The sequence below is a fragment of the Nyctibius grandis genome, chromosome 13, assembly GCF_013368605.1.
Source record: "Nyctibius grandis isolate bNycGra1 chromosome 13, bNycGra1.pri, whole genome shotgun sequence".
In the NCBI taxonomy this organism is placed as follows: Eukaryota; Metazoa; Chordata; class Aves; order Nyctibiiformes; family Nyctibiidae; genus Nyctibius; species Nyctibius grandis.
In genome coordinates, this window is record NC_090670.1 from 10,594,700 (window position 1) to 10,619,639 (window position 24,940).

The 24,940-nt window shown below is 58.5% G+C and overlaps 3 protein-coding genes across 3 annotated transcripts; 1 reads left to right on the forward strand and 2 right to left on the reverse strand.

Annotated features, from left to right (window-relative positions):
- Positions 1 to 91: 91 nt before the first annotated feature.
- BTK (Bruton tyrosine kinase) lies at positions 92 to 8,740 on the reverse strand. The gene is made up of 18 exons (XM_068411777.1): positions 8,558 to 8,740; positions 8,285 to 8,383; positions 7,985 to 8,053; positions 7,329 to 7,410; positions 5,647 to 5,775; positions 5,473 to 5,540; positions 4,758 to 4,939; positions 4,376 to 4,438; positions 4,067 to 4,121; positions 3,668 to 3,750; positions 3,431 to 3,558; positions 3,207 to 3,281; positions 2,676 to 2,847; positions 2,187 to 2,403; positions 1,471 to 1,535; positions 868 to 986; positions 577 to 734; positions 92 to 444 (listed from the first exon to the last, which is right to left on the reverse strand). Exons 1-18 carry the CDS (start codon positions 8,696 to 8,698, stop codon positions 373 to 375), a joined length of 1,977 nt encoding a protein of 658 aa, XP_068267878.1. The 5' UTR covers positions 8,699 to 8,740; the 3' UTR covers positions 92 to 372.
- Positions 8,741 to 12,705: 3,965 nt separating this feature from the next.
- Positions 12,706 to 15,448, forward strand: RPL36A (ribosomal protein L36a). Its single transcript, XM_068411950.1, has 5 exons — positions 12,706 to 12,748; positions 13,042 to 13,147; positions 13,392 to 13,459; positions 15,171 to 15,293; positions 15,378 to 15,448. The coding sequence occupies exons 1-5, from the start codon at positions 12,746 to 12,748 to the stop codon at positions 15,396 to 15,398; spliced, it is 321 nt and encodes a 106-aa protein (XP_068268051.1). The 5' UTR covers positions 12,706 to 12,745; the 3' UTR covers positions 15,399 to 15,448.
- Positions 15,449 to 16,866: 1,418 nt separating this feature from the next.
- On the reverse strand, positions 16,867 to 22,643 carry GLA (galactosidase alpha). Its single transcript, XM_068411934.1, has 7 exons — positions 22,471 to 22,643; positions 22,115 to 22,289; positions 21,713 to 21,890; positions 20,240 to 20,331; positions 19,162 to 19,323; positions 18,341 to 18,538; positions 16,867 to 18,134 (listed from the first exon to the last, which is right to left on the reverse strand). Exons 1-7 carry the CDS (start codon positions 22,641 to 22,643, stop codon positions 17,871 to 17,873), a joined length of 1,242 nt encoding a protein of 413 aa, XP_068268035.1. The 3' UTR covers positions 16,867 to 17,870.
- Positions 22,644 to 24,940: the final 2,297 nt, after the last annotated feature.

A 24,940-nucleotide genomic window follows, 5' to 3' on the forward strand; every position in this document is an offset into this window, starting at 1 on the left:
CTGCGCGTGCTCGCCCGCCCGCCGCGCGCCCCCTGCCGGCGGGGCGGTGCCGGTGCGCGGCGGCAGCGCGGGAGGCGGTGGCGGTGGGAAGCCTTTATTGCGCGCAGGCCCGGCCCGCCGCCGCCTGCGGGGCCCGGCACCGCGCCTCTGTCCTTGGCTGTGAGGGGCCCTGCCGGTGACAGGGGCTGCCGTGAGGGCCCCTCAGGCCCCTGCTTGCCCGGGGGGCGGCCGGTGCCGTGGCCGTGACAGCGGTGCTGAGGTACCGTCCGGCGCGCAGGTCCGTCCCGGCGGGCGGTGGGGCAGCGCCAGCCCAGCAGTACCGGCCACCAGCACCAGGCAGGGGCCAGCAGGCCGGGCCGGCCCAGCCCGGGCTCAGGGCTCCTCGTCCGTGATGTCCAGGATGCTGCCCAGCAGCGCGGTGAAGGTGGGGCGCTCCTCGGCCTTCTGCCGTGCGAGGGGGAGCTGTGCTGGAGCCTGCTGGCCGCCCCACCGCTCCCCGCACCCCGGGGGAGCGGCAGAGCCCTGTCAGCCCCCCGGGGCAGCTGGGGGTGATCACCGAGGGTGAGAGCCACTCACCTCATGCCAGCAGCTGTACATGATGGCGTAGACCCGCTCCGAGGCCTGCTGCGGCCGGTAGAGACGCAGGCCTTGGATGACGTGCTCTGTTGTCTCGCTGTTGTTAAACCTCTCGTAAGGCATCTTCCCCAGAGAGTAAACTTCCCACATCAGAACGCCTGTTACAGGAAATGGCAGGGACAATTCGTGGCACGGGAGCGCCTGTGCCTGAAGCTGGTTTGCAGAGGCGCTCGCTGTTGTCGGGGCACCGTCTCTTCCCAACCTCCCAAGTCATTAATGCCGTGCTCTTACCAAAAGCCCAGACGTCAGACTTGCTGCTGAACTTGCTGTACAGAAGCACTTCAGGGGGAGACCATCGCACTGGAAACTTTGACCCCATGGAGCTTGTATACTCATCATCTAGAACGTACCTGCAACAGAGAAATGGATCAGGGTGACTGTCTTGGATTTTACATTTCACTCCTCCGTGCAACCAACCAAGCCCAAAAGGAATCAACAGCTCTCAGAGTGACCAGAGGTTGCACTCTGCATGGGTTTCAACAGGTAGAAATGTCCCTTTGCAAACAAGAATATGTTAGTCAAGATTGAGGAAGGGATAGGGTGACACAGAAGCATAGCAAAAAGGGGATGTGGAGAGAAAGCTGCAGCCAGGAGACTGGAGGTGGGGGAAAGAAGCAGCAAAGAGAAGGGGAAAAGGGATGGGGGAAGTAAGAAAGGGATGGTGGAAAGTGGAGAGGTAGAAGGTTGAGCCAGATAGATGAAGTGGAAAGATGGGAGAAGGCAGAAGAAAAGCAGAGCTGGAGGATGGTGGGAAGAAAGACTAAAGTGCAGAAGAGACTGAAGGAGGAGATGGGGGATTGAGACAGGAAGGTGACACAGATGTATCTACCAGACCTGGAAAGGCCAAAATCTGATACTTTCACAATTCCTTGGTCATTCACCAAACAGTTGCGAGCAGCCTGTGGATGGAGAGATGGAAGCAGTTACTCCTACCTGCTCCTGCCTCTCCCAAACCCCTGTACCATCTAGAACTTCATCTCACCCCCACCCACTTAATACTTTGCACCACTTTGTCCTGCAGGTTGCCCTGGCTGGGGGCAAGCTACAAAGTCCTCAGCAAAGATAGCAAGAGACGCCTCCAGGCATCCTGTTTATCTGCGGAGGGGTGACTTCCCTGTCGGGATTTTGCCTGAACAAAGCAGCCCCAGGAGGAGATCAGGTACGGCACCTAGCAGGACTGCAAGCTGGCAATGCCAGCTCAAGGCCTGACAAACTGCAAGCTCAGCTTTTCATGGGGGTCCAGAGGTCCCTTTTCATGTCTGAGCCAGCGCTGCTGCCTGTGCTGCCTAACGCAAGCCCTGCCCTAGCCACAAATGCATTTCTTGTTCCTGGGAAAACTACCTAGTCCTGCCCTTTCTGCAGCCTGCTAACGCGCTGCAGAGCAGTGACTTCAGAGCATCCCGCCCATGCTGAGGTGGGCAGGGGAGGGATGTTCTACAGAGAAGGCTGCAGAGCTGCCTCTCCTCATGTTGATGAACTAGCTGGACCCTGTCTAGGACATGCTGTGGCTGTCGCTGAGCTGGAGATGTGTCCTTCAGCCACAGCCCTACCAGGTCTCGGTGCAGGAACTGCTTGGATTCCAGGTACTCCATAGCTTCACAGACGTCCTTGCACATCTCCAGCAGCTCGGCAGGCTGGAACCGCCGCCGAGTTTCCCTCAGGAAGTTCAGGAGGCAGCCATTGGCCATGTACTCGGTGATGATGAAGATGGGACGCTGCTTGGTGCAGACCCCATAGAGCTGCACCAGCTTCTCATGAGACAGGTTCCTGGGTTGGAGAGAAGAAGGGCAATTCCGAGCATCTAGAAGGCCAAGCAGCAAAAGAAGCATCTGTGACTAAAGAGCGTTTGGGAAGGGAAGGTGCTCCTGGCCCAGCCAATGGTGGAAAAGCTCACTGGGAATCAGCACAAAGGCAGTAGGTTCTCGGATGCATTTTGCGGAGTGTGAGGCTGCCCGAGACTGTCCCTCCACACCCCCCAGGAGCGCAGCTATTCTGGCAAGGCGTATCCAGCACTGCCCTGCAGGCTGCTCACCACTTACATCATGACTTTGGCTTCATCAATAAACTCATCCTCTGACATGGAGCCTTCCCTGATCATCTTGATAGCAACGTCGTACTGGCCTCTCCATTTCCCATACTTCACCACGCCAAACTGCCCCGTCCCCAGTTCCTTCAGGAAGGTCAGATCCTTTGGGTCAATCTCCCATGACCCTAGGACAGAGAGTGCAAGCATAATGTGGGTGCAGGTGACCTTCCTGCAGGGTGCTCCCAGTCATCTGATCTAGCAAGCCCAAGAAGAGCTCACGAGCATGAGCTGCCTGAAAAAAACACCCCAAAAAATCCATGAAATCCAAGACCTGTTCCTCCAGGGGATGGGGAACAAAGTAGCTTGTGGCGTCTCTTGGTCAGTACTGTCACCAGAGGGCCAGTGAATGTTGGGAAGTGATTCCTGGGAAGGCTGTGAGCCCTGCTGCCATGGGACAGCCAGGATCCCAGCCCCAGAAAGTTACTGCCCCGGTAGAGACAGGCCCTGCAACCAGGGAACCGTGAGGTAGCCCAGGCCAGCTTACCGTAGCCAAGGCCAGCTGTGGAAGGAGCACTTTTCTGGTGTTGAGACACAGGGTACTTCAGTCTGGATATAAGCCCTGAAACACAAAAAGGCAGATTGCCACACCATGTTTACTGCCGCGTTCCAGCACAGAACACAAGCCTCCTGCCTTCAGCGCAGGAAGGTGAGGATACTGTCATGTCGGTAAAAACACGGCTGGCCTCACTCTGTCCCCCAAACACCGACCAGCAGAGTTGTGCTGATGGTACGTGATGAGCTCTGGGATGGTGTTGAACAGGTGCTTTTCTGCCAGGTAATACTGATTCTGGGGGGTGCAGCATACAACGTAGTGGCGGATCATGCCCTGGGGATCTCTGGAGAGACAGTACGTGGGGTCAGCAGCATGGGGAGGACAGGCAGAGGGTGAGGGGTGCCTAGAAGGGCCCTCTGAGGTAGGAACAAGCTGTTCTTAGATCCACTTACAAAGAGGACTTGGCATAGACGGAGACAGTGTATTTCCCTGTCTTGCTGGTGGAGTCTCGGACAATGAAGCCCCCTTCCTTACCCTAAAACAGAAAGGGGAGAGGGGACAGGGTGGTTGTTAGGTGGCGTGACTGTAACAGGCAAGACTTAAAGTGAGTGAAGATCACAGCATGGCTGGAGAGGGTGCGGTAAGTCAGAGGAGTCCTACTTCCAGTCCCTGCCTGGGAGGCCACCTCCTGAAGTGCCTGCCAGGAGGAGGTGACGTTGGGGTAGAGATGGTTCCTGGGACTGTTGGGGTGACACTCCCAGCGCAAGCCAGGGTTGGTCCCACACAACATGACAGCAGCCCACGGAGGGCTGGTGTGTAGTAAGGACCCAGTCTCGGGAGTCAACACTTGCCTCCTGTTTCAGCAGTTGCTCCGCTTGGCTCCGAGTGATATTCTTTGAGTACCACCTGGAACAGGGACACAGCTGTCAGGGAGATCACCGCAGCCACCACTGTCCCCAGCCTGGTCTCACCCTGGCCTAGCCAGGACAGGCGGTGCAGGGAGCAGGGCTGTCATAGGGCCGGAGGCTCTCAAAGAGTGTGCAAGAGGGAGAGTGACCCAGCCAGGCTGGGCTTGCAGGCTGCGTAGGTTAACAGAACTGAACATAAAAAGTCTCTGAGCAAGCGCAACTCGCCACATCCCTGCGCCTTCTCTTACTCACTCAAAGATCTCCAGGGAATTGCTGGTTTCAGTGACATAGTTGCTGGGGATGTATCCTTCCCTCCTGCAGGAGAAAAGGGGCTTGTGACACACTGATTGAGGAGGCCAAGGGGAAAGCAGGTTCCTGTCCCAGAAGGCTCAGTAGAAATGGGCTCAAAAACCTTGGCACAACCTCATTTGGGTTCAGTCTTGGGGTGGGCTGATGCCACAGCCTGCTTCAGTCTCCCTCACCCTCCTCATGTGCCATCCCACGCGGGAACCCGCAGGCAGGCAGCCTGTCCTAACCCCCGTTTCGCTGAAGAAGTGTGTTTGCCCACCAGTGCCTTGGCAGCAGGAGAGGCCACTGTTGCAGGGCGGGCGCCACGGGCAGTGGGAGCTCTTACCCATTCTTGTCACGGGCTTTCCACCAGGGCAGGTGGCTTTCCTCCAGGATGAAGTACTCCTCACCCTTCTGCAGTTGCAGGTCCTGTGCGTTCATTGGCAGGTAGTTGTAGAGGGCCACCACCTTCTTCATCTCACCTGCTGCGCTGGGTGCTGGCTCAGGGGGCAGGGGCTTCATCACCATCTTCCCCAGAGTGAGGAAGAGAGTGGGACGTGGTGAGGCTAGCAGACACACTGATTCCCAGGTGAGACCCTCCCCAGGCCTGGCAGGGCAGTGGGCTCAGGCCAGGTCAGCACAGCGTTCGTCTCAACTCCCACATGAATCTCCATCAAGAGATCAATACTCCCTCAGCGTGTTTTATTGCAACATTTCCTCCTTGGAGACCTGTCCTCACAAAAGAGAAGTGTTTTCTCTCGACCTTTTTGCTTAACCCGTGACTCTTCCACCCTATATCAGGGCTTCTCTATCCTCCCAGCTCCCCCTGGGGAACCTCAGGGGTGAGATCATTTGTCTTTCCTCCAGGCTTTTGGGCTCCATGCCCTGGTTCAAGCTCCTTCTCCCTTAGGGCACCATCCTGACATCCCTCTCCAGAGCAGAGCCCTGGCCTGTACATCTCTGAGCAATGCCCTGTCAGTCATTGAACATGTTGGCTTTTCCCAGATAGACCTTTCCTTAAACACCTTAGAGCAAACGCACATGCTGACACTGGCCCCTACCTGGTCCTCCTCAGGAGTTGGGGGAAGAGGCTTCTTTGTCTTACGATGCGACCGCCCAACTTTTAAACCTTCAGAACACAAAAGGGATTAAGGTGAGAAGAGATCCCTGGCATCATGCTGTGGTGGTCCCCAGGGGCTGGGGATGGGGCAAGGGGAGGATGCCCAGTGTCTTACTGCCATTCCTGCTCTCCAGGATCTGGCAGCCCATGGCGTTTTTGGCTGTCTGGGAGCAGCACAGGTACTGGCCATCGATCCAGAAGCAGGGGTGATACTTCTGCACCAGGTCGCTGTTGTACCGGATCACTGTGGCAGAGAAAGGGAGATGTGTGTGACCTGGGGCTGTGTCCCCAGCCCACTGCAGAGAGCTCTCTGCTCCCTGAATGCAGATGATCAGCCCCATTAAATCATTTCACCCTCTTCTGTGGTACTGATACACAGTCGCATGGCCCTGCTGCTCAGGTTTCCCTCAGCTCATCGCTCGTGTTTCGGTGCTGCAGCTATGCAAACCCTGTGCCACAAAACCCCCAGCTTGAGGAGGGCCAGGCCTTTCCTCTCAGATTTGATCAAAGCTCTTCAGCAGCTCTGTAAGGGGACACGAGCATGCTTGGAGGGCCAAGGTCCTGCTGTGACCGGCCATCCTGCCATCTGGAACGTCCAGCACCCCCCAGGCTGCTGAGGCCCATGGTTCGCAGCTCTTTTGAACCCTTTTTTTCAGAAGTGGGGAGGGAGGCCAGTGCTGTGCCTGGCTTGTCCACAGGGAGAGCAGGGCACTGCCACCATCCCCTGCCTGCTCAGAGACTTCCCTTGCTGGGAGACTGCTGCCTCGACAGGCAGGCGCTGACCGGCTTCCTCATACTTCTCCCCAAGCTGGAGGGACAACTGCATGTGCCTAAACACCACCGCAGCACGGTGCTGGCCCACAGCAGCACAGGGATAGAGAGCCCCTTCTTTGGTGGAGCAGGATGAGGGCATCCTGGCAGCAAAAGCCCAGCATTTTCTCTCCCCTTTTCCCTGTGCCACAGCAACCCCCCTCCCACAGCAGGGCAGCGGGGAGAGGGCTGGCTGCCTGCTGGGGCAGAGCAGCGGGGCTCTCATGAAATAACCGACTTCCCCGTTATCAGCTTGCTCTGCTTCCGCCTCGCTCAGGCAAACTTCCCTGTGTCAATTCGAGCAGCTAATCTCACCCCACCAGCACAAAGCCACAGAAAGATACACATGTGCCAAGAGACACACATGGGCAGCTCCAGCAGATTTGGGCCGACTGCAAGCGCCTGAGCCCCCCTGCGCAGTGCTGCTGCGACACGCTCTCAGCTTGAGAAGGCAGCACCCTTGCAGCTCAGCGTTAGCTCAGCAGCACCAAGCGAGGCTCGGGGTGGGCTGGAAGAGAGGCTCCCTGGCTCCCAGGAGGCTTTTTGTCTGTGTTTCCTAAAGCACTGGGGGCTCTACCCTCGCCTTGCATGCCAGTACAGCTGCGTGGCCACATCTGCTGTTTCCTCTTGCCCTCAACAACTTCTGAGCCTCCTTGAGCTAATTTGGAGCAGGGTTGTGAGAGAGCAAGAAGCCTCAGCCGAGGTGGCTGCGATGCTGCAGAAGTCAGAGGATGACAGAGTGTCCACCTCCCCCAGGCAGGAGCGGCTGGTGTCAGCTCGGGGATGTTAGGGAGCGCGCGTGTCGGGGCATGGCCTTACGAGTGCACTCATCACGGTTTCTGATCAGCACTCGCTCTTACGTAGCCACGGGATAACGTAACCACGAGATAGCGAGCCCCCGGAAACCTGGTGCTCTGGGCCGTGCCACACGCAGAGTCGATCGCTCATGTTTGCTTTCCGAGGGAGCCGCAGAGCCCCCAAACTCACCGCTCTTCAGCTGATGGATCCAGCGTTTGCGCAACTCCTCCGTCGGAGAGAAGACGTAGAGGGGCCCTTCATCATATACCACCTGCAGGACCACGTGCCTCAGCGCCCCGGCCGGGGGTCTCCCGGGGAGGGCAGGGGGAGCCGAGGCTTGTGGCCACCCGGAGCAGCCGGTGCAGAGCACAGCCGTGCCAGTGGGTGCTGGCCCCACACGGTGCTCGCGGGACCGTGACGGAGAGGTTATAAATAAGCCCCCTCCCCCGAGACTTTCCACTTCCTTCTCTGACTTTCGGTGTGTCGGGGGCCACGCTGGCTGCCAGCAGGGGCCGGCAGCTGGGTTGGGGGCTGAGCAGGCAGCCGGCAGACAGCACCCCTCCAGCATCGGCCAGGGGACCGAAAGGGGCAGGACAGAGCTCAGAAGCAGGTCTCCATCTAAGCAGCCCCCTTAAATAGAGCTGCCCAATTCCTCAGGGCTCGCAGAGCCTCACCTGCCTGCCCCATGCAGCGCGGACAGCAGGAGGGCATTCCCAAACGTCTGAGTGACACTTGGTACTGGGGCAGCGATGCCGCGTTTGGCCCCAGGTCCCTCTGGGGTCCTCCCCCCTCCACCCTGCAGCTGGGCAGAGCAGACTGGCAAAGGGGGTGCAGTGAGGTCTCACCTGGAAAGGGTAGGGGAACCGTTCGATGATTGAGATCTGCTCCATGTTGTTGTAATCCTCTCCTTTCCTCTGGAAGAGAGAGGCAGAGATGGACACTGGCATCTCCCCTGGGACCCACAGCCTTTGGTGTCCCCCTGCTCCCCCTGCCCTGCATCAAGCCAGCCCCCTGCTATGGTACTGGCTGTGGGTACCCATGCCAAGCTGTCCCCCATTCCCACCACCCCAGGGCAGGGTAACTCTCCCTACTTCCCCAGCGAGGGGACAGGGGGACACAAGTGGGAACCCCAGGACCTTCCTCACCACGACCTGCCGCTCGGGGGGAGGGTTGTTTTCAGGCACCACTGTCTCCACACAGGTGATCTTCTCAACGTCCACGGAGCCCTTCTTACTGCCCCGGCGCTGCAAGAGAGGGGGTTGGTTTGAACGATCGCCAAGGGGGAAGACCCGGGGAGACTCAAGCAAACCACCATTCCCGTCCAACCACGCCTTAGGCTGGGTGCTGGCGAGGGACAACAGGTAACACACGGGCACTGCCACGGCACAGCCCCTGTGGCCCTGGGGCCACCGACTCACCCCCCGCTCAAAGTCATACTCGTAGTAGGACAGCTTGCTCTCCGTCAGCAGGAACAGGCGCTTCTTGAAGTTGAGGGGAGACGTTTTCTTCTTCTGCTGCGAGCGCTTCAAGAAGATGCTCTCGAGGATGACGCTGGCCATGTCGGCCCCCCTGGCCTCCTCCACGCCGTGCTCGCTGGGTTGCTGTGGGCAGGACAACACCGACACAGCGCTTGCTCAGCCGAAAACCAGCCCGCTGCTGGACTTCACTCAGGCACACTCTCCCCCCTGCCTGAGGGGGAGCCAGGGTGTGCTGGGACCCCCATGGGGGGAATCAGCTGCAGAGGTGTGTGGGCAGGTCAGTGTAGGGTATTTGTGATGTGATCTTTCCCTCTCCTGTCCCCTGTCAGACGCCAGGCTGCAGAGCAAGCCACCACCCAGCCGGCTTCGGCTCCTGCTGGATGCTGGAGGGGCCCCCAGGGTGTGCAGACGGACAGACGGACGCAGACTGCTGGAGAGGGAAGGGGGAGGTGGGGAGGCTGTGAGAAGTGTAGCCCTGGGGAGGAGCGCGGAGCCCGAGCAGTGACACCCAGCAGTCTCCCTCCTCCCCTCCAACATGGTGCGTGTGTGTTTGTGTGGGCCGTTTCCTCCTGCCACACCGCAGGCGCTTCATGCCGGGGATGTGCTGACTTAACAGCGTGCAAGGGACAGCCGCCGGAGGCCGGTCCCTAAAAAGTTGTGGGTAGGTCCTGGCCCCGAATAGCCACAGTGCCGTGCTGCCAAGAGCATGGAGTAGCCCTAAAGTCATCCTTCCCTCTGTGTCCATGGAGCCTGCAGGAGTGCAGGGACGATGCTCAACCCCCTTCCCTGCCCTGTGTGCAGCGCTCGCCGGAGGCCAGGCTCGAAGGGCTGCCTCCAGCCAGCAACCAGAGGGGTTAAATCCTCCCCCAGCCCTCCTCAGCAAAGCTCTTCTCCTGAGCCTCTCCAGGGACGGTCTGGGCAGGAAAGGGCTCAGATGAGAGCCCCGTGTCCCACTGCTGCCCTGCCTTCAGGGGGTTGGAAATCTGCCCTAGCCCATCTCTTGGAGCAGCCCATCCATTTCGCCCTGTGCCCCTCCATGCTGCACCCAGGCACTGTGACACCCAGATGGTTCCAGAACCCCACAGAGCTGCGCAGTGGAGCTGTGGGCTTCTCCTCTGAGGGCTGTAACCAACACCCGACTCCAATGTGGACCTAACTGGGAGCCGATGAGCTACGTGGAGCCACTGATGAACTGTGATCCCCTGGAGCCCTCCTCCATGTCTCCTGCCATGACCACCTACATGCCCTACTCCCCCTTCACCTCCACCTTGTTTCCTTTTTTCTCCTACAAACAGCTCTGGAGTGCAACCTGGGAGAAGCTGTTTCCCTCCCCTGCTGCCCGCAGCCCACCTCCTCCCAATGAGGCTCAGAGGTGGGCCAGGGTCAGGGGCTGAGCCCCCCGCTACTTGGCCAGGCAGCCCATCCGCTGCCCCCACGCAGGAGGCAAGCATTGGTTCACTCACAACAGGGACCAGGTGGGGACCAAAGATGCCAGGAGCTGGTCCCACCTGCTGTGCCTCTCTCGGGGGCATGCCCCAGCCCAGGGGCAGGAGCAGGGGCGTCCCCCCATCCGCTGGTGATGCCCAGACCCTCCAAGCGCAGATCCTGCTGCTGCAATCCTGACCCTGCCCCACTGCAGTGGCTATAGCCAGAGAGGCTGGGGACAGGCTGCGTTCCCCCCTCCCAGGGTCCCCCCTCCCCTTGTGGCCCTCATGGCTCAGGCCTTTCCATCTTGTTTGAATGGTTTAAAAAAAAAAAAAAAACCCCTTAAAAAATGAGTCGTCAGGGTCTTTTAGAAAAACCAGCAGCCTCCGCTGGCTGATCCAGGCCTGGGGAGGAGGGACCTGGGGTCCCTGCTGGGGACAGGGCAGGTGGCTGGTGTGGCCACCGACCCCAGAGCGACCCCAGCATCTCCCTGTGGCCCTGTGCCTCAGTTTCCCTGGCTATAAAATGTGGCTGCTGGTCCTGTGTCCCAAGAGCAGTAGGGCCCCCATTGCCCACCCTGGTACAGACACGGGGGCTGAGCAGAGCAGCCCCGGGCTCCAGCCGACCCCAACTGCAGTGCTGGGTCCCCAGAAGCTTTACCTTGAGTCACAACAGCTGGGTCACTGCCAGCAGTGCCAGGCAGATGGGACACGTCCTTGCTGTGTCCTCTGGGACAGTGCTGCCAGAGAGGAAAGGACGATGAGTATCTCAGAAGGCTGTTCTGTCCCAGCATGGCACAGCCACCCTGTCCCCAGCACAGCCTCCCTGTCCCCAGCATAACCTCCCTGTCCCCAGCATGGCACAGCCTCTCTCTCCCTGGCACTGCCACCGGCCCCGCTCCATCCCTACCTGTCCTTTGGGGTGGTGGATGCCCCGCAGGACTCACCTCTGCAGCCAGCCATCGCTGCTGTGCTGTGATAGCAGAGGTGGCGAGTGGGTGGGTGGAAGCATGTCCTGTGTGTCCTCCCCCCAGCTAATGTGACTTCCTGCCACTGTCACACCTCAGCCAAGCGTGCTGTGACACCACCACCGGGCCCGGCACACACCACTGGCCCCGCGCCACTGGCCACTGTGCCCCACCATGGTCCCGGGGCCACCTCCCCACAGACAGACTCCCTGGCCCCTGCCCATGCCCTGCTAAGGAGCTGAGCCTGCCTGCCACTGCTGGTTAATGGAGCTGGTGGGGGGCTGGCATGCTCAGGGCAAGTGGGAAGGGTGACGGGTGTCTGGGAACGACAAACTCCACAGCCCCCGTGTTTCAGGTGCACCCTGGAGGGTGACAAAAATGAAGGGTGGGAGGGACAGAGGAGGGAATCTCCCGCACGGGAGAGATTTGGGAACAAACCCAGAGTTGCACCCCAGCAGTGCCCACTGCAAAAAGCAACGAGCAAGGAGTGGTCACAGGCACTGTCAGCACCCTGACCCCCTGCTATGGAGCACCCCTGGGGCCCCTGGCACCCACACACCACCCCGATCCTGTGCTCTGCTGCAGCCCCAGAGCCCCTGGCACCCACACACCACACCACCCTCCTGCTCCAGCACACCCCTGCAGCCCGTGGCACCCACCCCCCCCCCGCTCCGCTGCACCCCCACGGCCCGTAGCAGTGTGGCCCACGGCAGCTGTCCCACCCCCGTCAGACGCTGCCTGCGCAGCGCTGGCCAGGCTGCGGGACACGGCTGAGCCTTCCCAGCGCGGCTCACCCACAGCTTGGCAGCATGTGGCCGGCGCCCGGGCTGGCTCTCCCGCCCGGCATTCGCCACGGCCCCCGGCACCGCCGAGGAGGTGCGCGGAGGTGCGAGGCCACGAGCAGGCGCCGCATGGACGCTCCTGCCTCCGGCGGCCATGGCTCCCCGCCAGCGACGTTAACGAGGCCGCGCTGGCACCCAGGCCGCCGCCGCCCTCGTGCTCCCCGCCGCGCCTCTCCCCGCGCCACGCGGTGCCGGCACACGGCTCCCCCGGGCCCTCGCGCCCCGGCGCACTCACCGCGCCCACCTGCCGCCGCTCCGGCCTGCCGGGGTCCCGCTGCGCCCGCTGCCCCGCGCCCGCCGCAGCGGCCCAGCCCGGCGGGTCGGGGTGGCTGTGGCGCGGGGAGGCAGGGCGGCGCGGCGGGGTCGGCCGCGCGGGGAGGAAGGACGGGGCCGGCCAACCCCACCCTTTCGGTTCCCCTTTTTTTGGTTTCTGACTCAAAAGCAGCAGCTGTGTTTCCTCCTGGAGACAGCCGGGCCACCTCCGCGGGGCCGCCGGGGCTCCGGCCGCGGCCAGGCCTGCGCCGCACCGAGGGGACGGGGGGCCTGGACGTGGCGCCGGGTGTGAGGGGCCAGGACGTGGGGACCGGGGTGCGGGGCCGGGGCTGGGGCCGGGCCGTGGGGCCGCGCCATGTTCCCGCTGGCTGCCTGCCCCTGCACCCACGCCCCGCACCCTGCGCATACCACAGACCCCCACCCCGGTCACCCCAGCACCCCCACGGCCACGTGTCCCCACCGCCCATGCCCCGCACCCCCCGCGCCCTCCGCCTGGGGCCGCCGCCGCTCTCTCCTCCCACCGGGAGGGGGCGCTGCTCCTCCCTGCGCGCCTCCTCTCTATGATCCCCCGCTCCCATCTGCTTCCGTTTCCGGCGCGCTCCTTCTCTTCGGGTCGACAAGATGGTGAGCGCTGGCGGCAGCGGGCCCGGTTCCATCTGCCGCCATCCGCCCCGGCGGCAGCTCGCTCCGCCTGCTCCAGGCGTCGGCCGCTGCTGTGGGCGCTTGGCAGGCCGGGGCTGCGGGGGGAGGTCGTAGGCCGGGGATGGTGGCGCAGGGCCTGCCCGAGGGGCGGGGAAGGGCGGCTGGGCCGCGCTCGGCAGCGCCGGGGCGAGGGGGCCCCGGAGCGCGGCGTGGCGTCTCTCCAGCTCCCGGAGCGGCTGCTGGTCGTGCTGACCGACTCTTCCCTGCCCCTCCAGGTGAACGTCCCGAAAACCCGTCGGACCTACTGCAAGAAATGCGGCAAGCACCAGCCGCACAAAGTCACCCAGTACAAGAAGGGGAAGGACTCCCTCTACGCCCAGGGTAGGGATGAGTGTGCTCCGGGGCCCTGGCGCACGACCCGGGGGAGGTTGTGTGGGGCCCGGGTGGTCATGGCCCGCGCCAGAGCGATGGTTATGGGCCGAGCACGCGGCTGTGGGAGAAAGGGGGATTGCTTTGATCGATTGTGCAGCTGCAGGCTGAGGTCTGCCAAGGTTTGGTAAGAGTGCCAGCTGCGCTTGTAGCGTGTCTTGAGTTGTTGCCTAAACAGAGCCGTTTCCTCCTGTAGGAAAAAGACGCTACGATAGGAAGCAAAGTGGCTATGGGGGCCAGACAAAGCCCATCTTCCGTAAGAAGGTGAGTGCTGCTCCTGGAAGGAGGACCCAAAGCCTTATTGATAATCCACGTGCCCAGCTGAAGAGGGACATTTCAGCCTCCTGTAGCCTTGGGGCGGTCCTGTGCTCAAGCCGTGCTATGGCAGCTCTGTGCTAGTAGTACTGTGTGGGGAGTGTAAGTTCCCCATCCACATCTGCTCATCTTTCCTGCTGCTCCTGTTTCATGTAGATGCTGCTTTTTTTTCAGGAGTGATGTAGCATGTGTTTGCACAGCAGGTTCTGCAGGGAGCCTTGATGCTGTAGGGGTGTGGGGTCTTACTGGAAGTGATGCTTTTAACGAAAGGAGTGTTTTCCTTATTGCTTGCCAAAGGGGAGGAGTATGGCAAAGGGAAAGGGAGCCCGCTGCTTGCTTTCCTTATGTTCTTAAAGTGTCACTAGTTTATCACTGGAACTTTTTGCAGGGTTTGTGAGGCTCTCTGTATAGCGAGGCTGCCTTCACTGACAAGGGCACGACAGGAGTGAAGCGTGTGCAACCCTGGGGGTACCACAGAACACGATGTTATTTTTTGCAGTCTGCTGTCTCCAGGGAAATCCATATCGCTGAGCCAGTAAATGAGAGCTGCTGTGTTAGGCCTTTCCTGAGAGTCGTAAAGTAGCGTGGAAGGGCAGCAGTGCATCCTGTTAGAGATGAGTTGCAGAAACTTGCTGCTGTCATCTTTCCTCTCCAGTGTGGTACCTGGGACTGTAGTCTTGCAGCATGTTTTCTCTCTGTGCTTCTGTGTACCTCCTGGTAAGGAGTTGGTGGGCGGTGGGGGGGCAACATCTGCGGTATTTACAGCAGGGAAGCAAAACCTGATGTGCTGATTAGTTATAGTTTTTGTGTGAACTGTTTAGTTACACTTACAGAGCTATTTGGCTCGTTGCTGGAAGGCCCTGGTGTTCTGCTGGAGACATTCAGGAAGTCTTCCAGCAAGAAGAAAAAAATGAGACCTCAGTTTTTCAAGTTGACTTTCTGCCAGGAGGTGGGGAGACCTTGCAGAAAATGCTTCTGCAAGCAGGGTACACAAAGCAGCTGTACTGCTCCGCAGTTTGGCCCTCTCCACCTGTACACTGCCATCCCATTTCTGTTTCTTCCCAGTCAGCATTGTATGGATGATTGGCTGAGGCTTGTAACTGGTGGTTACAGCTCTGTCCAGCTGCTACAGTAGCCTTGCAGCTTTGGTTTCTTCTCTCTGTAGTCTTTTGCGTTTCATCCAAGTTCTTAGTAGCTGCAGGTCTGCATTGGGCACGTTGTGTCGCTGCTTCTTCTGGGGAATGTTTGTTAGTCGTGCTGCTTTCAGGTGTTTCTTCTGCCTGGCTTTCTACTGAACTTCTCCTGAGCAGTGTCAGTCTGTTCTCCCACACTGCAGAAGTGCCTGTTCCTTGGTGTGTTCACTGGCACAGACTTTCTTCCAGCGTGGCTGATCTCGGCAGGGGACTAGCCCTGCCCCACTGAATGCTTTTGCCAGTGTCCTTCATTGTGAAGGTACAGATCCACTATACTCCTGTACTGGTCCTTAAGGTGCCGCCTTGTTTTTAATGGAGGGAGCCCGTGTTGGTGGTCTTTTTCTTTACACTTTGAGAACAAGCTGCTGAATTTTCAGGAGCGCAGGTAACAAGCTTTTCCTGAGAGCAGCAGTTTGTCTGCTTGTAGACATTTTGTTCATTGACACGTGCTGCTCCACTCCTCCCAGGCTAAGACCACGAAGAAGATTGTGCTGAGGCTGGAGTGTGTGGAGCCCAATTGCAGGTCCAAGAGGATGCTGGCGATTAAAAGGTGCAAGCACTTTGAACTGGGAGGAGACAAGAAAAGAAAGGTATGTTTGTGTACCTGGAGTGGCTGAGAAAGGGTGGTGACATCCGGTGGTGAATAAACTCACTCTGTCTCTTCCTCCTTACAGGGCCAGGTGATCCAGTTCTAAGCTCCATCCTCCTTCGTTGTTACGGACCATATTAAAGTATTTGGAAGTGATCTGTTGCTTGCTTTTGTGTATTTTCTCGTTGGTGGGGTGGGACTTGTGAGTACATCAACCCAACAGGAAGGTGTTGCTTGCAAAGCTGCTTAGTGAAGGAATTGTTTGTAATCTGAAGGCTTGTGAAAAAACCCTGCCGATGGCTGGGATCTCCTTGCTGTGTTACCAAGGGGTGTTCTAGAATATATGTAGAGCTTGAGGCTCTGATGGGTTTTTGCACCAGTGGCTTCTCTGCATGAGTGTTATGCTGCTGCTTTTCTCCAGGCTTATGAGCTTCCATGGTAGAAGGCTGCCTTCAAAAGGGCCTCCTCTAAACTGCAGCTTCTTTCATTTAAAGCAGTTCATGTCTCTGTTATAGCAGTTCCATTTCAGGAATGCTATGGTGAATTTGAGTTTTTGGTAGATGAAGTAGTGGTTGAAAAAAAAGGCAGCAGAGCTGCCTGAGTAGCCTTTTTCCTCTCCAAGCCCTTGCCTGAGAGGAGAGGCAGGTAAGATTCCTTGCACCCAGCAATGGTTTCAACCCAGTTGGGACCACAGTGACCGGAACTCCGCCGAACAGCCCCTGTGCTTGGCTGTAGGCCCATCCTCACCAACGGGGAACAGTTGTACAGCCCTAAGGGGCAACGCATGAGCAAAGGCCCTGGAACAGCCAGTGTGTTCAGTACCAGGGGCTTCACCTGATGAAGCGTCACCTGCAGCATTAGGTGGTGGTTATGTGCTGTGCCTCAGCTGTGACCTGTGTGCAGTGGCTGTGAGTTGTTACAGTAGCTCAGAGACAGGAGAGGGACAGTTTTGTGGCCACGGTTCCCCCAGCTGCCTGCTGTCACACTGGAAGTGATGGTGTGACAGCCCTCAGCTGCCTGTCCTGTGTCTGCTGTTGGCACCTCTTAAAAATTTTCCTTAAAAGAAAAATCCCCAGCACAGCAGTGTAGTTTCAACTGAGCGGTGACTGATGGGCAACTACAGAGAGCGTGGTACGTTATGGGACAGCCTGCCCTGGGCTTTCACGGGATCAGATGCTTGAGGCAGCAGTATGCAGCCTCTGAGTAGGAAGTCTGCTGTCTGCAGGTGCTGGGAGCATAGTGCAGAGTGCTCTCAAGATCAACTTTCTTGTAGTGGCAATAGAGCTGGAGGATGGAGAAATGCTTCTTCACATCTTCACAGGGACTGTGAGTGCTCAGTTACTGAGCAGTAACAGAATCTGCATTTTTGCTCATTCAGCACTGGCTGACATGACTGGCGTTTTCAAACTGCTGCTGCTTAAGCTGTTCCCAGCAGTGGCTCTGGCCTCTGCCTGTGAGATGGACTGTATGGCAGCATCGTGTTAGCTTTACTGAGCGCTGTTTGTAGTAATCATGACAAATTTCACAAGAACTCAGTGACTGGAACAAACTGGCCTTGTTTTCTAAAACCTCATTTAATTTCAGGTACCATCCTGTACTGTGCAGTGGAACTAAGAAAAAGCGTAGCCTTTTTAAGGGACACTTTAATCAAAGTGCTGAATCACAGAATAAGAACAAATAGAGATACCCTGCTTGTGTAGCAGGCAGAACATACTTGTACATGATGGCTGCATAAGTCATCAAGAATCCTTCTCCTGTCACAGAAGGACCTGTGTTATTCAACCTAAAGGCTACTGCCAGCAGTGGAAAGCAAGCACACAGGGATTTCTGGAAAGTGGCTCAGTGAGGAAGGGGACCCCAGCGGCCCTGTGAGGAGTGGAAAGGGAATTGTCATCTAAAGGGAAGGGACAGCCATGGGTGACAGGAAGACTCCTGGGGTAAGGAGAAATCCTCAAAAGCTGAGTCCTAAGGCATGATACTTGATCACATTTATACCAAGCACACAGCTGTCAAGAAAGCAGTTGCTAACAAGCACAGTGGTTTAGGCCAGTCCCTGAGTTGTCAGAAGGTGGAAGTAGATGTCCACGCTCTGAGGATAGTGTTGGGTTTCTTCAGCAGGGGTAGGAGCAGCTTTTCTTGTTCTTGGACTGTGTGCCCTCGCCTGGCAAAGCAAGAGCAAGGCAGACAGGGTGTTTCCCTGTTGCCCCTGAAATGCCCCAGGAGAGCTGTAAGATGCTGCACGTATCCTTTGTGTTTCTTTGGTTGGTAGTGGCGGTGGGCGTTAACAGGAGTTGCTGCCCTGCTGAGGCCCTTACAGCCCCTTGGAGAAGGAGTTAGGCGAGATGCCAGAGAAAGGGTAAACAGAAGGGAAGCAGCGCCCCTTTCTATTATCTCTTGGGGATGGAGTGATGGGTATTTGTCACTTTAGGCTGCAGGTTCGAAGTCCATGTAGAAGCACTTGAGTAGTCAATGCCTGAGGAGAGAACAAAGGCACCCCACTTGGAAGGAAGGAGACAGGCTTCTTGTCACAAAAGGTTTAGATAGTCTGAGGCTTATGAAAAGATTGTCTTTGTGCCTCCTATAGTGCCACCACCTTCAGCAGCACGGTGCCGGTTGGGTTCACCTCCACGCTCAGGGAAGAGACCCAGCTGTAAACCCCCCAGTCCCTGCTGGCTGGCAGGACCTGCCGGACGGAGCACGCTGGGTTGCAGGCCAGCCCGTTGCCGAGGAAGGTGAGGGAGAAGGTGAAGTTCTGGGGTCCCCCAATCTCCTGCTGGTTCAGCACTGCCACAGCGTAGGCTCGGCCAGCCAGGGGCCGCTCCCACAGCTGAAAGTTCTTGTCCTGCCAAGGAGAAAATAAACCCGGTGCTTACGTTAGGGGAGGCAGAACTGATGGTCTTCATGCCTGTCTGTTTAAGCAGCCTTCAGGAACAAGTGGGCTCACTGGGCTCCTGTTTCCAAACCCTGAGCACTCCTCTATACCCTGTGTGTCCCCTTTTCAAGGAGGCTGGCTGCCTGTGCCCCACGCCCAGCCTGGTCCTGCTGTACCTTGGTGATCTGGTATCCCTGCTTGCCCAGTGGATCCTGGTTGATGGCGATCACCTCTTTGTTCTGGAGCAGCCACTTGGCCTCAGGACTAATGTGCCGCAGGTCGTTGGACATGAAGAGGGGAGCTGCCATAATAGCCCACATTGCCATCTGTGTCACCGCCTGGTCCCAGCTCAGCCCAAAGTTTCCAATCACCAGCTGTGATAAGAAAACAAAAATGCCCAGTAATGCTGCCTGCCCAGGAGAAACTGGGCCACCAACCCGAGCGCTCGTAAATGACAGGATGCTGAGGGTGGGACCCCTATTTGGGGACTGGTTAGATAGGCTGAGGGCCAGGAGCAGGACCAGCTAGTTGGGAAAGGCAAGGCATGACTACTGTGGCAATTTAGGATGAACCACTGGTGGAGGTAAAGAAGGATCCTTAACTGGCTAGGTAGCATTTTAAGAATGTGCTTTTGAATGCAGCTGTTCCCTCCTTGCAATGCTGGCGCCCAGCCTGGCACCCAAGGGTTTTCCCTCTGGTGGGAGATCAGCACTTCAGAGACTGTCTCCCACTGCCACACCTGTGTTCTGAACCGGCACTGCTCGTACAGGCTGCGTTACACAGAGACAGTGCTTCCTTGGCGCTGTCCGCAGCTGTAGTTCTCTTTCCCTTTCCAGCCAGGGACCCTCTCATCAAGTTCCTGATCCTATGGCCCCACCAGAGCCCTTCCCCTCAATGTTTCTCCCCCAGTTTTCTCCCTCCCCATCCTTCTCGGCCTACAGCCAAGGAAAGTATTTTTTGCTGGTGCTGCAAGGGAGGTGGGTGTTGCTCTACTTGCCATGTCAGGATCATTCCAGCCCCCTGGCCCAGCTATCTTCACAATGCTGTCCTGGTGAAGTGCTGTCCAGTCCAAGATACTCTTGATGCTGCTCCAGGAATCATAGACATCAAAAAAGTTCCTCCAGTGATTGCAGTACTGTTTGATCTCCGTGTAATTGGGCTGCCAAAACAATGAGTGTGATTAGCCAGAAAGCCTGGCTGTATAAAAACAAGACCATACACAAGGCTAGACTGGATCAGGGATAACATGGGGGAGAACTGTGATTAACACCTTCCATCACCAGCTAGCTGGATGATCTAGTGCATACTGGGTCCCTAGGACACCTTGTCTGCCATGCTCCAGACAACACTATTGCTTCCCTTGGGAGAACAGTTTTGGCCACCCAGCTCTGTTGGAAAATTCCTTTCAGTGCTGTTTTACTGAGGGTGTGACAAGGCCAGTGAGATTAAACTGTGACACTGCAGTAATTACTGCCATTTCTTGGGTTTACACCCTTTGGTGACTAATGCATTTAACTCCCAGGGGAAGGGAACGGCAGCATCCCGTCATGGAGGTGCAGGGAAGTCAGCTATGGGTGGAGAGCAACATGTCAGTAATGGACCCTGGCTGCCAGAAATCTTTTGGTAAATAATGTGGAGAATTCCTATTAAATAGGCTGTCCTAAAGTCTCTCTCCTTGTCCCTAGAGGTGACTGTAAGGCTGAGCCTGCAGCACTCTGTCCAGGAGGAATAACACCAAACTCTCTGCTAGCTGTGTGTCTGCACTGCCAATGTTTTGTTGCTTGGTTCCTTGGAGACAAGAAAGCAGACAGATGCCGCTGTGTTCTTTGGTGTGCTCCAGCTGGGCTGTGCCTTCATGCTGCAGGATCCTACTCAATTCTTTTCAGCAGAGTAATGACTTGCCTCAGGTACACTTCAGGGCTCTAGAGGAATAAGTGGTTTTCCTCCACCTTACAGTCTTGTTCTCTGTCAGACCAGAGAGCAGCAAGTTTCTTGAGAGGCTGTTTTGCAGTCTTAATGCTTTTCTGGTCTTCCCACTTTCAGCCCCAGGATAAGCCTTGAGAAACACTCCTTACCTGCTGCACAGGCCTCAAGTAGAAAGGCCATTCACAGGAGTACACAATGCTCCTTCCAGTCTTGTTCAGGGCCAGAGACATGTGCCTGTAACCTAAAGGAAGAGGACAGACAAAGGTTAAACAATCTCCTTGGTCAAACAGAGGAACTAACCCAGTGTCACAGGTTCAGGTTTCAGTTCAACTCTTGCAAAATCAAGGCTGAACGCATTATCGTGGCTGAAGGGAGGACAGGGGAACTTATAGTCTGCAGCCAGGCTCCTGCCTCCCAAGGACAGGTGAGCTTCTTCACAGCTTTGCCACAGCATGTGGGCAGGCTTATTGCTCGAGACTGCCGATCTGTCTGTACAGCCCTGAGAAGAGGCTGCGGTTCTGCTGTGTGTCATTTTTCCCTCTAGATGCCTGGCAAATACAATGTCCTTGTTCCCAGACAGCCCTGTTAAGTCACTTAATCAACAGAGGAAACGAAAAGTCTGCTCTCTCCCCTGGAACTGCTTCAATACAACCGGATTGCATCTGGGTTACACACATGATCCAACAAGAGCTTTCTGCTCAGCTGTCACTTATGGTGCTGAGCTGTGCTCCTGGCTGCGGCAGCTGGCATATGCCCCCCACCTGGCTTGGATGGGATTGTCACTTGGGCAGGCTCTCCCTTCCAGGCAGACCAGGACAGCGTGCAGGATTCCTGCTGCCAAGCACCGTGGTGCTGACTGTGCCAGCAGCGAGAGCCCAGTCAAGAGAAAACCGCCTTCTGAGTTGCATCATTCTTCCCACAAATCTGCTCCTGTGGCACCGGGATTTGCAGACAGCCTGTAGCCAAGCCCCCTCGGCACAGCAAGCTACTGAGTTTTCAGCTCTTGACTTGCCAGCCTGTGCACAAATAACTTCTGAACTGGCATTTACACTGGAGTGCTTTAAAATGAAAACCCCAGTAGGATTTTCATGCCAGAATTCCCTTCATTTTTTTCTCTTAAAAGCCCTGATAACCGCCCTTTTTACAGCTGACACAAGCTGTTCTAGCTTCAAGCTGATCTGCGTTGACATGGCCTCACCAAAGGGATTAAGGGTTAAGTATGTGAAATGCTTTGAGCTCTCCAGTAAAGGCACCGCACAAGGGCAAAGCCTCTGCTGCGTTAAGAGCTGAGGCAGCAGTCTGCACAGGGAGCCCCTAGAGTATGCAGTCAATGTTTCTATGCTCGGCATGATGCAGCCTCTGGTGTGAGAAAGCTGCTTTTTCAAGCTGTGCACACCAGTGAAATCTCCAGGAGGCTGAACAGGTAAAAAACACTTGGGCCAGCAATACTCACTACCTTGGGCTTGGGAACAGAGTCTCATACCTGCTTTTGTAAGCAAATCCCTTAAATGAGTGTGCTCAGGGAAAAACAACTCCCTGGAGCCCACCCTGTGCCCAGAATTGCTGCTGCCTGCAGAATATTCCCACCCTATGGCGCAGAGCTGCCTTGAGCCCACGCCTACCTTCTGCCAGCAGCTCCAGCGTGCCAGAGTTGCAGCCGTCAAACTTCAGCAGGTCCACGCCCCAGGAGGCGAACGTTTGGGCGTCCAGGTCATAGTAGTTGTAGCTGCCAGGGAAGCCAGCACACGTCTTGTTCCCGACATCGCTGTAGATTCCCAGCTTCAGCCCCTTGGAGTGGACCTGCGCTCGCAGACAGAAAGAGAACTGGGGATGGGGCAGGCAGGAGGAAGCAGAGCTGGGCCGGCAAGGGAAGCAAAACCCCACTCCGGCAGGCAGGGCCGTAGTTCAGCAGCCACGCAGCCGCCCCCCACCCGGCTCTCCCTCTCCTCCCCTGCTCCCAGCGCGGCTGCAGGGCGGACCCTCGCCCGCCGCCACTGCCCCAGGCCGCGGAGGGTGGCACTCACGTAGTCGGCCAGCTTGCGGATCCCGCTGGGGAACCGTTTCGGGTCAGCCTGGAGCCTGCCGTGCTCGTCCCGCGTCGGGGCCATCCAGCAGTCGTCAATGCAGACGAACTCGTAGCCCGCGTCCCTCCAGCCCTCGGCAGCCATCACGTCCGCCATCTCCACGAAGAGCTGCTCGCTGGGCACAGGGAGGCCCATTGCTAGCACATCGGGTGCCCGGGGACAGGGCCACAGAGCATGGCACTCTGTCCCCGGCCCTGCCACCCCCAGCGCCGGTACCTGGGCTCCCCTGGGGCCGGTACCCCCCACCCCACCCCCGGGGCCGGGCCGTGGGCACCCCCGCCCGCCGCCGCCGGTACCTGACACAGCGGTGCGGCTCGGCGGCGCAGTCGGTGACGCAGAGGAAGCGCTCCCAGTGCAGCCAGCCCATCGACGGCGTCCGCGCTAGCCCGTTGTCCAGCGCCAGCGCCGCCGCCAGCGCCGCCGCCGCCAGGGCCCAGCGCAGCGCCCGCCGCACCGCCGCCGCCGCCATGGCCACCGCCGAGCCGCCGAGCCGATGGGCGGGCCGACCGGCCAATCGCCGCGCCGCTCCCGCCACGCCTCCGCCAATCACAGACAGAGCGGGGCACCGCGGCCCGCCCTCTCCCGGGCGGTCACGTGGGAGTGGTGGTCACGTGAGCGAGGCGGAAGGGCTCATGGCGGCGGGCTGGGGCACCGGCTGGGTGCCCGCCGGGGGACGCGTCGGTAGGGCCGGCCTGGCCTGGCCTGGTCTGGCCTTCCCCGGCTGCTGCACCGAGGCTCCCGTGAGGTTCTGGGGGGCTGTGCCCAGAGCGGGAGCCCACGCGTGCGCCTCCTCCCTGCTGCTGGGCTGCTCCTGCCGCAGCGCGGCCCCGTGCCCGGGCTCGGGGGGCTGCCGTGAGCACCGGGGCCGTGGTGTTAGTGCTGACCGTGTGAGCCCAGGGTCCTGTGGAAGGGGGGTTTGAGCCCCACGGGCCCGGGGCTTGGTTTTGGGTCCGGTCTTCAGCCCTGCCTCAAAACCTGTGAGCAGCTCCCGAGTGAACCCTCTGACGGCGCCTTCCTCCTCGGAGCGCCTTGTCCCCCCCGTTCTCTTTCCTCTTCCCTCGCCATTACCCTCTTAACCCGCCTGGGTTCCTACACCCCTCTGAGATGCACTCGGGGTGTGTCCCCTCTGGGGCACAGCCGGGTTCCCCTTCCTCACTTTCCCTTTGCCTTGAGCGCTAGCGCTCCTCTGGGACAGCTTGTCCGACATCCACAGAGGAGGAGAGGTTTGGTGCTACAGCATTTCTTTAGGCAGCATCTTGCGGCCTGGCTGTGTGGGGTGTTTGGAGCACAGGGCTCAGGGTGCCTCGGCTCTGCTGAGGAGCTGGCAGGTTCTCTACTGCGAGCTCAGTGTGTTTTATGGTACTGTAGGCTGGGAGGTAAGGAAGGGGAGCGGGGTCTCCTCAGAGCCTGGCTCTTCTCTTGCAGCGTTCAGAGGAGCAGAGTGAAGCCTGGGGCTGGATCCAGCACTCTCCAGAAGCCGATACAGAGCGTGGAGTATGGCCAGGCTGTGCGCTGCTGCTCTGCCTGCTTGTGGGGGTCCCTGAGAGGCCGGATCCAACGTGTCTCTGCCTGGGGTGCCTGTGTCCATCCAGATCCTTGCACTCGGATTGTGGTCTCTCTTCAAACAAGTTCAGCCATGAGAATAAGTCGTAGTCACTGGGCATTGCCCCTTCTGCACCAGTAAAATCAGCTTGAACTGGGGGGTGAGATGAGAACCTTTGGGAAGCGGCAATGTCAGCAGGACCCAGAGAGCTCTGAGGGGCACCCGCATCCCAGTCAGCATCTCTGGGGTGAGTCCCAGATTTAATCCCTGGTTTTGCAGGAGTCACACAGCTGTGAGCACTGCTGGGCCTCGTCCTGCTGGAGGTATCAGCATGTGTGGCCTGTCTGGGAGGCACAGAGGCTCTCACTGCTAAGGTAGCAATGAGAGCAGTGGGAAATGGGAAACAGAAAATGAGGAGCTGCTTCTTCAGCACTGTGCATCTCCCCCAGGGCTGGATCAGCCCCTGCAGCCCTGCTGGAGCTCTCATCGTGGGCCCTGCCGCAGCAGGAGGAGGGGAGCAGGATGGGACCACTGCAGGGCTGGGCTGCCATGGCGCGGGCTCTGGGTGCTGCTGGTGTGCGGGGCCATCGAGGCATCTCGCTAGGTGTCCTCCGATCTCTGCTCTGGCGCGTCCAGGGAACAAAAGCTCTTCAGAGCCCGTGGTTTGATAATTGCTCCTTGTTTCAGTGCTGAGGTCCTCCCCCTGCCCCTTGAGGGGCTGAAGCGCAGAGGCTTCTCAAAGTGGGACAAAGCAAGCCACTTTGGGGGCTGGAAAACCTCATCGCTTTGTTTTTTCTTGTGCAAAACCACAGCCCAGAGCCAGGCAGTTATCCTGTATTCCCAGGGCTTGGGAGCGCTGCAGGGCTGATCCCTGCTTGTCTTCGGGCTCCAGGTGTCCTGCCTGCCCCCCAGGAGTACCTGGTTCACCCACACCCCTTGGGCTGGGCAGCATGTGGGGTGCCCCGTGGCTGCGTGTGCTGGCTGGCTTACCCTGAGTGGTGCAGGCTGGTCCCGAAGTGATGCTGGGGGGGTTGGATGTGGCCGTGGGGACATGGGGCTTGGCAGGGCGCCTCAGCCCCTCTGAGCGGGCAGAGGTGGTGGGCTGTGGTGTGATGCTGCAGCTTAGATGGCAGGGGTGTGCTGGGGGCTGAAGTGCCCCTTGGCTCCTGGGGCTCCTCTGTCCTGGGGCAGTGCTGGCAGAGCTGTGCTGAGGGCTGGGGTGC

What these genes read in the sequence shown, in the direction of transcription:
- BTK (XM_068411777.1), bottom strand. Translation starts at nt 8,698, where the DNA reads ATGGCCAGCGTCATCCTCGAGAGCATCTTCTTGAAGCGCTCGCAGCAG. An exon ending in CCTGGAGAGCAGGAATGGCA is followed by an intron (nt 5,541 to 5,646) that starts GTAAGACACTGG and finishes TGTGTTCTGAAG; the next exon opens with GTTTAAAAGTTGGGCGGTCG. An exon ending in TGTACAGCTGCTGGCATGAG is followed by an intron (nt 445 to 576) that starts GTGAGTGGCTCT and finishes CTCGCACGGCAG; the next exon opens with AAGGCCGAGGAGCGCCCCAC.
- RPL36A (XM_068411950.1), top strand. An exon ending in AGCCCATCTTCCGTAAGAAG is followed by an intron (nt 13,460 to 15,170) that starts GTGAGTGCTGCT and finishes CACTCCTCCCAG; the next exon opens with GCTAAGACCACGAAGAAGAT. An exon ending in GAGGAGACAAGAAAAGAAAG is followed by an intron (nt 15,294 to 15,377) that starts GTATGTTTGTGT and finishes TCCTCCTTACAG; the next exon opens with GGCCAGGTGATCCAGTTCTA.
- GLA (XM_068411934.1), bottom strand. Translation starts at nt 22,643, where the DNA reads ATGGCGGCGGCGGCGGTGCGGCGGGCGCTGCGCTGGGCCCTGGCGGCG. An exon ending in TCCGCAAGCTGGCCGACTAC is followed by an intron (nt 21,891 to 22,114) that starts GTGAGTGCCACC and finishes CTGCGAGCGCAG; the next exon opens with GTCCACTCCAAGGGGCTGAA. An exon ending in GCTGGAGCTGCTGGCAGAAG is followed by an intron (nt 20,332 to 21,712) that starts GTAGGCGTGGGC and finishes CTCTTCCTTTAG; the next exon opens with GTTACAGGCACATGTCTCTG.